The 13,695-nt window shown below is 50.6% G+C and overlaps 3 protein-coding genes across 3 annotated transcripts; all 3 read right to left on the bottom strand.

Annotated features, from left to right (window-relative positions):
• Positions 1–413: 413 nt before the first annotated feature.
• On the bottom strand, positions 414–3,327 carry F9C07_8497 (putative C6 transcription factor; the record flags this gene model as incomplete). The annotated part of the gene is made up of 4 exons (XM_071511780.1): positions 414–899; positions 984–1,543; positions 1,595–1,875; positions 1,928–3,327. The coding sequence occupies 4 exons, from the start codon at positions 3,325–3,327 to the stop codon at positions 414–416; spliced, it is 2,727 nt and encodes a 908-aa protein (XP_071367798.1).
• A 389-nt stretch (positions 3,328–3,716) lies between these two features.
• F9C07_1759782 (FYVE zinc finger protein) lies at positions 3,717–6,481 on the bottom strand. The gene is made up of 2 exons (XM_071508370.1): positions 4,821–6,481; positions 3,717–4,750 (listed from the first exon to the last, which is right to left on the bottom strand). The coding sequence occupies exons 1-2, from the start codon at positions 5,772–5,774 to the stop codon at positions 4,106–4,108; spliced, it is 1,599 nt and encodes a 532-aa protein (XP_071367797.1). The 5' UTR covers positions 5,775–6,481; the 3' UTR covers positions 3,717–4,105.
• F9C07_1759817 (uncharacterized protein) lies at positions 6,482–11,399 on the bottom strand. Its single transcript, XM_041293966.2, has 3 exons — positions 10,150–11,399; positions 8,700–10,083; positions 6,482–8,622 (listed from the first exon to the last, which is right to left on the bottom strand). Exons 1-3 carry the CDS (start codon positions 10,725–10,727, stop codon positions 7,189–7,191), a joined length of 3,396 nt encoding a protein of 1,131 aa, XP_041149204.1. The 5' UTR covers positions 10,728–11,399; the 3' UTR covers positions 6,482–7,188.
• Between the last annotated feature and the right edge of the window lie 2,296 nt (positions 11,400–13,695).

The following is a 13,695-nucleotide window of genomic DNA, read 5'->3' as shown; positions in this document are numbered from 1 at the left end:
GGTGTATTTGGTTTTGGGGTTCTTCGGGGAAATCTGGGATAAAATCCAACGGGTTGGTGATTTTTACTCGGTTGTTTTTCATTGTTTGGTTTGTTTGATCAGTAGTTCATTGCTGGACAGATGTCCTAATTTGCTTTGGATGTTTTCTGGTTAAATAGTGTTGACAAGAGCAGAGGGTATCATATCAGAGCGTATAGATGTATGTACAGAGCGGGAAGGATATTTCATCGGGGGAGAAGTAGAGATATCCGTGCAAATCATCAAATCTCCACATACCGTACAAGACATGGACCGCGGAAGGCATGGGAGGTGTAGTACCACCCTCCGCCATCCCGCGTCTGAAACGCAAAGGGTATATATAAACGAGGACGTAGACTGACACGCTGCAGAAGGTTGATACGAGTGTATCCACACTAATAATACCCGCTCCCCTCCGTTGGGAGAGGCAGGTTGAAGAACCCGTCTCCCAACATATTCTCCAGCGCATACAGGTTCTCCGGCTCAAACCCCACCTGCATTCCCAACTCCGGCACGAAGAACCCCTGCACCGGCCACGGCATTGCCATGTTGCCATTTACCGAAGGATCTGGGTATCCCGAGGCTGGGATATCCTGGTAGGTTGACGTCAAGGGGGGATAGAACTGCCGGGTGGGAGCCGGGTACTGGGCCCAGGGGTCTGAATCGGTCGTGCCACCTGCGGTCGGGGCAGGACTCGGGCCGAGAGGGGGTTGCGCTTGCGATACAAGGTCTGAAGAGGGAGTTTGGCTGACCGGCCCTGAGGCCGAGGGAGTGTAATCGGCGGTCGATGAAGGGCATGGGCCCTGGCCTGAGCTAGGGCGGTTCTGCGGCTCGCCCATAGCGACTTCGCTCAATAGGTGGAGAGGAGTCGTGCCCGTGTTCTTCTGGGGTCATCAGCCATGTTACCAAGAACTTCAGGCAGGCATAGCGAATATATAGAACGAGAGATATGGGAACCAACTCACCCTTGGGTATTTCTCTGCGGCTGATTGACAGGCGGCCTTGTCATGGCCACAGTTCATTGGGCGCAGTCCACCACCGAAAGCGTCTCTCAAAGCTAGTCCATGGTCCTTGCGCTTCAGAAACCACCCCCGAAGCATGCTCAATACTACCGAGAACTTGGCCGGTGTCCGGCCCCCAGCCTGCTCGCCGGCCCTGGTGTAGTGTTCGATCACGCGGTCGAGGTAGTATTCGGTCTTTAGACTAGCGACATCGATTACCTGGCCAATATGTGTTTCCGGTGAAGAGACAATGGAATAAAGCTTGATCAATGCAACAACCGTAAAGGACGTCCGAGCCAAGGCAAAAACAGGCAGAGAGATGAGATCCTTGATGTCAACGGAGCAGATCGTATCTATAGCTTGGTGAATTGAAGTAAGACAGGTGCTCAATGCATTCATATGTGCGGCGCTTGTCGGGCTGGAATGGTCGTCCCCTAGCGACTTCTGATCCTCGCTGTAATCCACATGCATGGCACCCTCGTGAAGATAGAGGTTGACAATATATTCAGCTTGCGTAAATACGGCTGGCAGCTCGTCAGTAAAAGATACAGTGAGGGGATTCCATGTCAACTTACGAAAATCGCTCGGTCCTCGCTCCCTCCGGAGCTGCTCTAGCTGTTTTTCAAACACTTTGAGGGTGTACTGAACTTTGGGCTCTGAGAAAGCAACAATGGACCCAGTATCGTCAGGGCAGAACTGTTGATGGATATCCTCGATAATATGTACTAGTTTGGCCCAGTGTATCATCACTTTGTCCGAGGGTAATGCATCCGAAGACTTCTCCAATATTTCAATGCATTCATCCATATACGGAGTCCAGCGTACGAGAAGGGTGCGTCGCAAGGAGGCAGCAACCCTACATATGTCAGAAGCTGTTCTCACAGCCAGTCTCGAAGGGGAATGCTTACTGCACAGCTAGAAAATAACAACCCAACCATGCCCGTCTAGCCTCCGCCGAATCAGGGTCCTGAGAGGGCGACTTTTTCAATATAAGGTCTTTGACCAAGGTCCATGGACGACTTTTTGGCATCGGCCTACGGTACATCCCGATATCCATAGCTAACGTCACAGCCATATGAGTCAACTGGTAAAACTTTAGCTCTTCAAAGTGGTCCGGCGGGATATACCAGTTGCAGGTCACAAGAAGTCCCTGAATTAAATCTAGTGACTTTTCGCCTTTCACAACGACTCGGTCCGCAATGACCCTGTAAAAGTCTTCAATAAGTGAAATCTGTAATCCAGGCTGAATAGGCCCCACGGCTGTAGCGATAATGGCATGGAGAAGCACCGGTTTGGTCTTCCGGATGTCTGCCATCGTGGTGCCAGGAGGAAAGACTACCATCGGGATATGGGGCGCCATATGTTTCACATATCTAGTGAAAGCTTCCGATGCCACGGCCGCGCTCACAAGGCCTCGGTCAATCACATCGACGGGCTCGTTTGCTGCGTTTGGTTTCGGCGCTGTGGTCTCTGAGCCGGAGCTTGGACGAGCATGCCATTGCCTAGAGGTATTATCTAATATCTGCTCTGTAGCAGGGCTCGGAGCACGATAGAATGAGGGCCCCACCAGACCACTGTCTCTTGGATCCTTGATCTCCCCGCTATGTCGCCGTTTACTCCCCGCCAGGCCGGTGGGTGAGCACACAGGTATAGAACCAGTCGATGCAGTATGAGTTGGCCCCAACCATCGTTTTCCAGTGTGCTCCTCACGTGGCGGGCCTGGGTACGCTGGGTGTAGTGCCGGTCCACTGCCCTGAGAGGCCTGTAAGCTTGCCGTCAATGCGTCAATCTTCCGCTCTAATTCCGCGACGCGACTATCCGTCTTCTTTTGGCGTCGACGCGTTGGGACCGTAACGACACAGGATCTTCCAGCTTTGGCACACCGTTTACAGGATGCGTTCGGGTTGCTCATGTCAGGTTCGCACCGGACCTTCAACTGCCGACATGATTCACATGCGCGTGGTCGTTTCAGCTCGGAATAAGGATCATTGGGATCGATTGATTCGAACCTATGTGTACTGCCAATGATGCTTCCAGGGCTCGCTTGGTATAGAGTATGAGTGGACTGAGGTTGTGTGACTGAGGTGCCGTAGTAGCTGGGGTCGCTAGAGGTCGAGGTCGCAGAATGCAGCTGTTCATTCGGGGAGATCTGGGAAGGAGGGTCGGGATAATCATTCGTCGGATGGGAAGACAGAGGAGCGGGATCGGCTTGTCGAGTAGCAGGTGAGGGAAGGTAAGCATGGTTCGTTCCCACTCCCTCTGGAGGGCTATTATCGCTGCCCGGACGCAGGCGCGGATCGATCTCCATCAGTTGCGGGGACTGGAGTGGATATGTCACCGTCAGCACGTCGGCCTCTCGACCGCGGCAACATGATGATGAGGCTTGCGATGGGTATTATTCTCAGATGCAGCAGGTGAAGCAAAGGGCACGAAGCTGCCAAGGTAAATCAAGCAGAACAGGAAGTGATACGACTTACCTGAGAGCAGTTAGACTGTGGAACAATGTATGCCTGTTGATGGAGCTGCTGGCGTGCAGTCGGCAGAATCGGCGACCGATGACCGACAGCGGCTGATCGGTTCCCACTAGTCTGTTTTGGGCCTGCTCCCGCACTATACCGCTTTGATACTCACCCAGATGAGACGGGACCGGACTTAACCCTACTTCATTGTTTTCAACAACAGATTACAACGTCATTCAAGCTCCAGGATGACATCCTTGTGTATGTAAAATCCACTGTTTGAAATGTGCAGACCTACCTGGGATCGGCTGCGGACTGCGTGCTGTATCGACACAGCCGTTTGATATAGAGATAAAGATCTGAGATAACAAAAGAGGTAACACACATGTCATGGTAGAGTAAAACGCCATCTGCAGATTGCCAGCAAGAGAGATAGAAACGAACGCCCGCTCAAACGGTTGCGAAAGAGATATCCAGCATGGAGCTTGCGCCAAAAACCCACAACCAACGCCATACTGCCAACTCAGGATGATGAGAAGAGAAGGGTCCACAAGAGCATAGAAATAAGGAGATACGAGACAGCTAGAGAGTGTGAAAATCCAAAAAAGCAAAGCATATACAAATCGCTCAGGACACTTTATGTACCGGGCACTCTTTTTTCCGCTCGAACCATTCAACAATGCACCCTTTATGGAACTTGCAGAGACATTCCAGTCGGACCAGCGGTTGGCCAACCTCGTACTCCTCCATGCAGATAGTGCACTCCTGCGCACTGCCATCATGCCCAAGGCAATCCTTCTCAGTAGCTGTAAAGGCGAGCATTCGCACAGGGGTGGAAGATTGCGCAACGGGACTGCTACTGTGGGAGGACGAGCGCGCTCGGGAACCATGACTTTCGATGCACTGCCTAATATGTGCTTCCCGAGCATCCTCGTTCCCGTTCACATCCAGAGGCGGAAGAACATGGTCACAAATAGGGCAAAGGTCTCGCTCGTCTACACGGCGGCGGGGATCAGAGATAGGTAGACGTATCTCCTGATTGGAAGATGTAGCGAACGACGGTCCAGCCGATAGCATCGCGCTGCCTGATGCCAAGTGAAGAGGCCGTCCCGATGCAATCGGAGACGGGGCGAGTCCAGCTGCTGATAAAGAACCGTACTCCATTGGCCGCTCTTGGAAACGCGAGCCTAAAGACCCCCCGAAACCACCGTAGAAATGATAGTCACTCGACCCCACTGTCCTGCGGGCTGAGCGAGTAGAGAAATTGTCGGGCTGCAAATAATTATCTCCAGTCAGTCACGGAAACATTTACCGACATAAAGAAGGCTAGTGTGAAACTTACGATCGAGGCGTACGGCGGGTGACGGGTCGGTGATGATAGGGAATGATAAGGACGATGGCGGGAATGGTTGGTTGATGCACTCAAACCACCCCGTATATAATCTGCACCTGACTGGGGCTCGCCTGGAGCCCGAATGGTTGTATATCCACGCGGTGGTTCTGGGTTCGGGTCCGGTACACAAGGGTTGCATAAGCGCACCTCCTCGCCACCTCCAAGAGCTGGGTTAAGGGCCGTGGGTGATTGGGCTGAGTCGTCACCTTCTAGATCAATGAGCGGCGCTACACGTGGCGGAATCAGCGTGGATGCACGGGAGCGATTGGTGTCTGGCGGATGGACAATAAATTGTCTCGGAATTGTGATCCGGTGAGGTGAACATGACGCGCACACCACCCGTCCACATTTGCGACAGTGATGTTTCCTGTACCAGAAACTGAAGGGTGTTCGACAGATCGGACAACCCGTCACCTCCGAGTCCGGCTGCCACCGCGGCCGTATATACTCTAGATAATCATTTCCCGCTCGTGACCAGGAGGTTCGGCGGTCATTTGACCGCTGAGGACGCTGGTCTGGGGGCGACGATGACAAGTCAATAGGCGTGGAGTAGGACGCACCAGGCGCAGAGCTTTCGGGTCGCATCGACGCCGCACTGGAAATAGACCTGCTATCCATCTGTGCCGTCATCCGCCCTCCCGATTCAGTCGCACTGCCGGATACTGACTGTCTCGACCAGACATCCCCCTCCGCATTGACTAATCTTCTTTTCCGGTCCGGGCCAGTTACAGTGGAGCGCCTTCTCCCAGAGCGTCTGTCAAAAGCAGGACCAGCCTCGCTTGTCATGGCAGTATCGGAGGTCGCATGGGGTCTGAATCCCGCGGGACGCCCCAGGGCGGAATATGCGGTAGAAGCACCTCCTGGTGCAGAAGCCGGGACAGAACTCGACGACGATGACGACATCAACCAAGGGTGTCGTGTGGACAACGAGGTCAACGTTGGCTGTTTTCCTATCGCTGGAAAAACCAACCTCCGCCGTTTATATGACGGGCCGTCATGGACTGAGTGGCGCGACGATTCCAGGGCGAAGAACACGAAGTACAGAAGTAACGAAGACGGACACGAACACTTAGGATTGGTTTCGGGTTGGAAAAGCAAGCTTTGGTATCCCCACGACGATTGGTTTCGTTAAACGGAATAGAAGGCAGTGGCGAGAAAACAGGACGACAAGGGATGACTGAGCCAGTAATCAAGGGCTTATCAAGTACGGTTCAGGGCGGAGAGGGAGTTTCCCAAGATTCGGAGTTGATGGCAAATAAGTAGAAGTGACTCGAGGCGTGGGTGTCTCGTGACACCACAAATACAGACGCTAAAGGGGGAAATAAAGGAGAAGGAACGAGAATTGCACAATGAAGTCACGCTTGAATCGAATACGAAGTGAAGGCAAAAGAGAAAAAAAAAATGCAGAAAGAAGAAAGGGTGAGAGTCAAGGTTAGTAGTTGCCAGGCAAGTGTGCCTTACGATTAACCGCCTGTTCCTATTATTCTTCGCCGCGGGGCAACTGAGAAAATGGCGGTCCAAGATTCTAAGGCACCAAACACGAGACTGCAGCACCGTGTGACCTCCGAGTGAATTTTAAGTCATGGTGCAGTCCCACTGACAACTCTTTATATCCGTCAAATTTTCAACCTCGAAGGTCAGATGCCTTTCCCCCTTGCTGACGAACTGAAGAAATCTTTCAATTGTCAGGGCACTATGGGTTCTCTGCGAAACTTTGATACCAATAGCGTTTGCCACTTCGGCTTATCATAACCGATACTGATCCACTCTTGCTTCTGGACGGATACTCATACTAAGGAATTTGATTCAGGGCTATATAGCTAGAAAAGAAGTATGCCATTATGCCAGTCGAGCTGACCAATAATAACCTCACGGTAGTTAAAAAGAACTATTCCCGAATACTTCATACATGAATTGAACGCTCCACAATATACAAGACGAAGAGCTTCTGAATTAGAAGGCTTTTCCCGATCACGATTAGCTGTTCTTACAGGCACAGTGGAATGCCATCGAATTAAACGTAGAGGAAATAAGGCAGAAAAAGTAAGAAAAGATAAGGGGGGAAATGGTAGGACGGGCAGGTATTTTGCTGGCCGTGATGTATATGTAAAGGAGATCCAAACGTATATCAGAACGCCAGGTACAACTCTTTTCCGATGGCACCAAACGAAGAATAGTAAAAGGAAATTCGTCACCTTGATATCAAGTACAAATAGAATAGCGCAGAATATACACGCTGACAGATTGACGGATATATCGTTAGGATAGAAGTGCAACTTGGTGCACTAAATATACTGCTTCAATTGGAGCACGGGGCTTAATGACTTCCCTCAGGATGGTGCGGTTCATCAACGAGCTCGGCGGCACTTCCAGTGAAAGACGGTTCATCCGGGCTAGCTTCATGGATATAGTCCCGGGTGCGATGCTGGGCGACGTACCCCATGCTTGAGGGTCGCTCGGTACCGTTCCCGTGCTGCCGGCTTGAGGATGTTGACGCGGTTGTTGAGGCTATAGAGAAATTGCGATCCCGTGAAGGGGAACTAGCAGCACTAAACGGCAATCGGCCGGTACCGGACGAGGAAGGATGCAACTGAGGAGCCGGGTAATGGGCCTCCTCCGAAACAGCTTTGGTCACAATGGGAAGAGATCTGTGAGATGCAGTGTCACCCTCTAAAGCCAACGATCGAGAATCGCGTCGAGAAGGTCGCGAGGCCTGTGGGGCCCCTGAAGGTGAGCTATGCTGGGAGCCGATGCGACTGGGCAGTTCAATAGCCGCGCCGGACTCAACTTGAGGCAGGCTTATCAGCGCCTCGCGTGTTCGGTTGTTGTCATCACTATCTGTATCTGGATATGATCGGTCGCTTCCTGAGACTCGACGGCTGTGCCCTGCGGTAGCCTGGTCGTCAGGCTCATCTCGGTATGGCTCGTGGACATCATCCCCTTCAGGAAGCAGACCAGGTGGGGGTGCCCTTGCGCTACGAACAACTTCGAATCCCTTGCCGCTTTCTTTAGTCTTTCCTCGGAACAGGTTGCGGAAAAAGCCGGTCGCAGAAGATACAGGTCCGGTGGGATCTGCAGGGCCAGTTTTTAGTTTACGCGTGCCGCTTTGGGACAGTGGCGGACCGCGGACACGGTAGTAGAAGTCGACCTCGCGAACAGCGTAATCTTTGCGGGACTGTCGAGGATCATCCAAATCAAGATCATCTTTTGGCGCAGGAATGTAGGCTGGCACGGGGGTGCCCCGCCCAGACATGGGGCCCTCGATTATATCATCATCAGCGTCGCTGCCTGCCCGTTGCCGAGCGCCCGTTCTACCTTTCTCGCCTCCACTCATATCCACTCTTTTATTGCGAGGCCTGGGAGGCCGGTAGTAGGGGTCGTGCGCTTGCATAGCAAAAAGAGGACCGCTTTTTGGAGAATTACTTCCTGTTGTCTGGTAGCCTGCACCCTGGAAAGTAGGGTTGCTACCAGGAGTGGTGGGTGTAAATAGACCACTGCTATTGGCCCGACTATGGGTACCTCCATGGGCACTGCCCGACTCATAAAAGGCGCTGGTTCTGCCCTCACTCGCGGCTGCTCGATTCAGAAGCATCGCGGAGCTGCCCGAAAGGCTTCTGGGCCGTGACCCATCAAACTGAGAAGACAATCGCTCGTCGGTGTGTGCTAGCATTGCAGCCTCGGAGCCCATGCTTTGGCGAGTACCAACACTTCTTCTTGGCATACGCCGTGAGAGTTGCCGCATACCAAATACCTAGATCATTGTCAGTTTAGCACACAGGCGAGAAGACCCACACTAGGAAAAGAAGGAATCAACAATACTGTACATACCTTGACGAGGCCACCACGGGTAACACCACCTTCGTAGCCCCCAGCACCGGCGAGTCGAGCTATAACTTCAACCAAAGTCTGTAGGGCGTTCAAAAAGAACCCGAATACTAGAACAATTGCGTGTAAGAAGAGGATAACGTAGCCTATCCAACCGCGGGCGGCCTGTGACACGCCTAAAGACGGAACAAAAACGACGCTCAAGAGTATTGTGAGAAATCGCACGATCGAGAAACAGGCGTGATAAAGGTTCATGGACGTCGGCGAAGGAAACGGGCGGAAAGCGACAAGCGTCAAAATAGCAACAACTTCGCAAATCGCCAAGAGCACTATTTGAGCAATCCCTGAAGGTTGAAGCGCGCCAATCGCGACGCCGCGAGCAAACGACAGGAAGAGAGACACCACAGTAAAGGCGGCCGCATCATCGCAGAAAGTGTTGTACAGTGGACCATACAACAACACCGTCGGCAGATCGTCGAAGAGGTATGATTTAGGACGAGTGCTTGCGATCAACCGAATGACCCAGATTGCAAAAGCTATCATGATGAGAATGACCACGACGGCTAGAGCCACACAGTATGCTGGAGATTGTCTAGCGATAACCAGTTGAAAAAAAGAGAGCGAGATGAGCGGTAAGAACAAATAGTTACAGACGATTCGAATGACGTTGCCAACGGTGAATGGCATATTCTTAGAACGTAGGTCTTCCTCCGGAATATTGGCAAGTTCACGATGAAGCCACCGAAGTGCAAAGGCGAGCTGGATGATGAGCGTGATCGCGACAACAACCACAAGTAACCATATTATCATCCCCGGCCAGATATCCCGCGCCGACTCCATTCCAACATACTGTTGTAGCGCGTCCAGCCCGTAGGTACCGTTCACAGTGTATACACCGTCCTTTACAGGATTCCGCTCATTCCCGGGACTTAGAAAGCTCTGGTTAAACATGAGGGTTGACCACGCAACCTGACTCACCACTGGCTGATAATAGCCGGGGTAGTTCAGTGACAATGCTCCTGTCAATACTGCGAATTGCATATATTGTAGGCAGTCCCCAAACCCTGGCGTTACCAGGCGAAGGACATCTTCGTCGCGGCCATAATTGCTTGTCCAGTGAAATGGGTCCGTTGTGCCCCATGGACTGTATATTGCGGCGGTTACGGTCGCGACTCCTACAAGAATCAGGATTACAAGAGGGACATAAGCTAGCGCACTTTTCAGGGCCGATCCAAGATCTGGAGTGACATCAACCGATATACATCCCAGATCAGTGGCCGCTGCATCGCCGGACTTGATTAACAGAGTTGACGACAGGGTCGCAAAGCGGTACGACGATAGCATGTCATGTTGAACAGAGAAAGAACGTAAAGAACCCAGGTCGCTCCTAATGATAATTACAACATTCAGTTAGTCAACAGCGTTTGGACAGTGGTAAAGCCTAAATACTCACGCATTGGCGTAGAAGACAGGTCCCAGCGGGCAATCTCCTTGAATGATTGAGTCGCAAAACCTAGTTGGACCAGAGTATGGTGAGAAGCTAACTACATCAACAGTCGTTATCAGGGTACTGTATTTGTTGTTGGACGTATCCAGGTCCACGATCTTTCCCACCGTCGCGTTCCGATTTGTCCACTGCGGATCATCGGGGGATGGATAGGATGACGACTGGTCAGCGGTCCCAGAAACATTCCCGTATACCGTGATGTTCAAGTTGTGCAGAGAATTCGTCAAGTCGAATTTCACGGACACGTCGAGAGGGACAAACTGGAGTTTCTGTGGGTTCGAGGCGATGGTGGGCGCAGGCAAGCAATTGTCGAAGTTCACCAGAGCAGCATAGGTTGGAGACACCAGCATCACCAACATTACCATCAATATCCACGCTATCCCCCCGCCATCGGACCGACTCCAATGTCGTCGCGACGATCGCAAGCTATCCCACTCATCTTGTGACTGAAACGATGGCCGTTCGTGTATGGAAACCCCAGGCGTGCGTCGGTCATGCCATCTCGCAAGTTGGTCTACACACATCACGATCTTCGGGTATATGTAGGATGACCTCCTTGGGGAGGTCAGCCCCCTCGTAGACGATTTAATCCACGTTGTCCAACCAAGATCCAAGGACTTCTGAAGCTATCAGCGTCTGCCTAATCGGCTCGATAAAGCCGCAGCCTTCCAAGTGAACAGAGCGAACGGGAACAGTTCGGGGAGGATCGGTTTGCAGGGAGGTGGCGAGATAAGGTATCGCGATCAAAGGGCCAAATAAGAATAGGAGTGAACTACTCCTCTAAATGCCCCAAAATGGAAATGTAGGGGATAGGGATCATAACTCCGAAAGTTGGCGGCGGGGAAGGGATTTCCAGGTCCAAAAAGCGCAAGCGGAGGTAAACAGTGAAGGGGAGCCCGGCAATGGCTGTATGGAGGACCGATAGGATCTGTCTTTGCTTTTTTGGGGTTTTTTCTTTTTCTCACACAAATGAGCACATTTACTGTCAGAGCCACAGAAAAAGAAAAGAAAAACGTAAAAGGAAGAAAAAAAAACAAGGTTGGAAATTGATTGGAATGTGAAGGCCAAAAAGCTTCCGTCGAATAGACCCGAAACCAACTGCTGACGGGGACTGCGCCATGTTTGTTCCCTTTGCTTCAAGCCCAATCAATGGATTGGGTGGTGTGGCTTTTGATGCTAAACTTGGAAACCACTAAAACCAGCTTTGAACGAAAGCCCACATCCACTACCAAACCACCACAACAACTCATCCTCACCACCCAACGGTCGTATAAGCCTCTTTTTCAGCCCACTCGTGTCTCAGCCATGTCACTATTATTACCTACCACCGTGGGATTTCGCTTTCACGTAGTCCTATTGTGATTACTATTGATATTATGACCGTTACGTTATATGGCCATTGTGAAATGATTTCCCTGTGAAATGTAAGATGGCAGAAGTACGGTAGTTTGATATCTACACAGTATTCTAGCTCCAGTTTCACAGCGCCTGAGAATCAGTCGCTAGAGACGATCGAACTCCCACCAGTTACGCTGACCAACCAGAATCAACCGGTTCTGGACGCTCGTATGGATACCTCTATGGAACCCACTTACTAGTCGACTTAGTGCTCACAGTGGAAACTCCAAGAAAAGAGGTTATGGTCGCTGTCGGAGGGATTCATGGGTCAAAATTATTCTCTCGACCGCAAATCCTCCTTGCGGATGATGCGGATACCCAGTTGACTATTGGTTGCTGCCCCTCGTGTTTTTTCCTGCTAAGGGTCACCTACCAGTTCACATGCATATGAGTGGACTTGAAAGCAGCATAAGGCCAGTTTTCCCGGCGATCGTATTCTTCAAAAACAAAAAACATCGCTGTGCTACTATGTCAGAGAGGGATTGAAGGCCAGATATATATTTCTCTCCTAATGCGGGTATGTATAACTGGGCTTTCCCCGACATCACGAATCTGGCAGAGGCTATACACCCTCAGATCATTCGGGAAGCCCCCTAGGCGCCCGAACCGCATTTTAAAATAGTCTCCATGTCTGTACCGTAGTTGCGCTCGCATCTCTATCTCTCGTAGTCTGAATATCTCGACGTATTGCATGTGCTAGATTAGGAGCTGTTTCCAGAGTGCGATGCTAGGAAACTTCAAACCGTCGCTCCGATAGCCCTGCAAAAACCCGAAAGCAGAGAGTCAAAGAGTTTGGAGTAGATTTTCTAATTAGTACTTCTCAGTGATTGATTGGTGTTTAATCATCTAAGCATTGACAATCAACCGTGTAAACATACTAACCGTTAGTTACCTACTAGATAACGGTTCAACGGTATCAAATCGACTCAGTACTAACAGTGTCCCCTTGCATCACATTGTATATAAACTTCAATCGAATGATGCTGTTCTGCATACAGAGCACCAACCACCGCAATTGCTGCCCCTATAACAAAAATTCTTTCTAGAGTGCCCGTGGATCTATTGATTGGGGATTTTTGTCCCTTTTCTTAATTAAGGGGGTCAAAATGTCGTTGCCTGCGGAGTGCTGCGTATGTATTTGGCGCTCCCAACATATTAGCGCCCACCATGGACCACCCGAGGAAGCGACGAGATGGACAACCCTTCTTATGTGCAATCATGTTACTCCGTATGTGCTGGCTCTTTGAAAACTCAGTATGGGGAGATGAGTACGTACGTATATACGTACACGCCCTGGAATATGGAATCGAACCAGACCACTCGTATTCATTCTTCTTTTCTTCGTGTAGAGTCTAGGGCGAATTCCTGTATATCTTTAGTGCATATAGTTATATTCCATAGGGAAGAAAAATAATCGAATAGTCTTTCCTCAATCCAAAGTTCATGTACTATATACAACGGAATTGCTTTAAAGGGGTCAAACATTAACTGTAAAAAGTTCGGTACACTCAAGCCAAGGTGACAACTGTCAACAGGACATTAAACCTTTACAAAACCAGTCCTTGCTGTTGAGTATGAAAACTCTAACCGACTTCGCCACCTGAAGATGTCCAAGGTATGCTATGACATGACCTGACAAGCGGATTTGCGGTTCTGTCAATCAAACTTCTGTGGCTATAGGAATGCGCCGGAAAGGATGAAAGAGGAAAGCCGAGGTTACGGACAGACACCTACCGATCTTGGCTCATTTGATATTCGGCTCCTTTGGAAAATTAGGCACTGGACATGATGCCTTTTAGGGCGTATCGTCGGGTCTCCATAATGTGATCATAAGGGCGTGGCTGTCAGTAAGGGATCGATTATTAATATACTCATATCATTATTTTATTTTTTATTTATTTGTTGGGTTTACGTGACCGGAGAGCTCTGTACGGTAGAAGAGTGCCCCAAGAAGACAATCAATTGCCCATGATATACGGCTAGATTACAAAATTTATGAATGTGAGAGGACCGGTTTCCTCTTGGCTTTCTCCTAATGGGTGAATGAAGATTGTCCCTGCCAAGCTTTGGCTGTCATCCATCAAAGACATGCCT

The sequence above is a fragment of the Aspergillus flavus genome, chromosome 6, assembly GCF_009017415.1.
Source record: "Aspergillus flavus chromosome 6, complete sequence".
In the NCBI taxonomy this organism is placed as follows: domain Eukaryota; kingdom Fungi; phylum Ascomycota; class Eurotiomycetes; order Eurotiales; family Aspergillaceae; genus Aspergillus; species Aspergillus flavus.
Note: the sequence above shows the minus strand (reverse complement) of the source record. Positions and strands in the feature narration are given on the sequence as shown.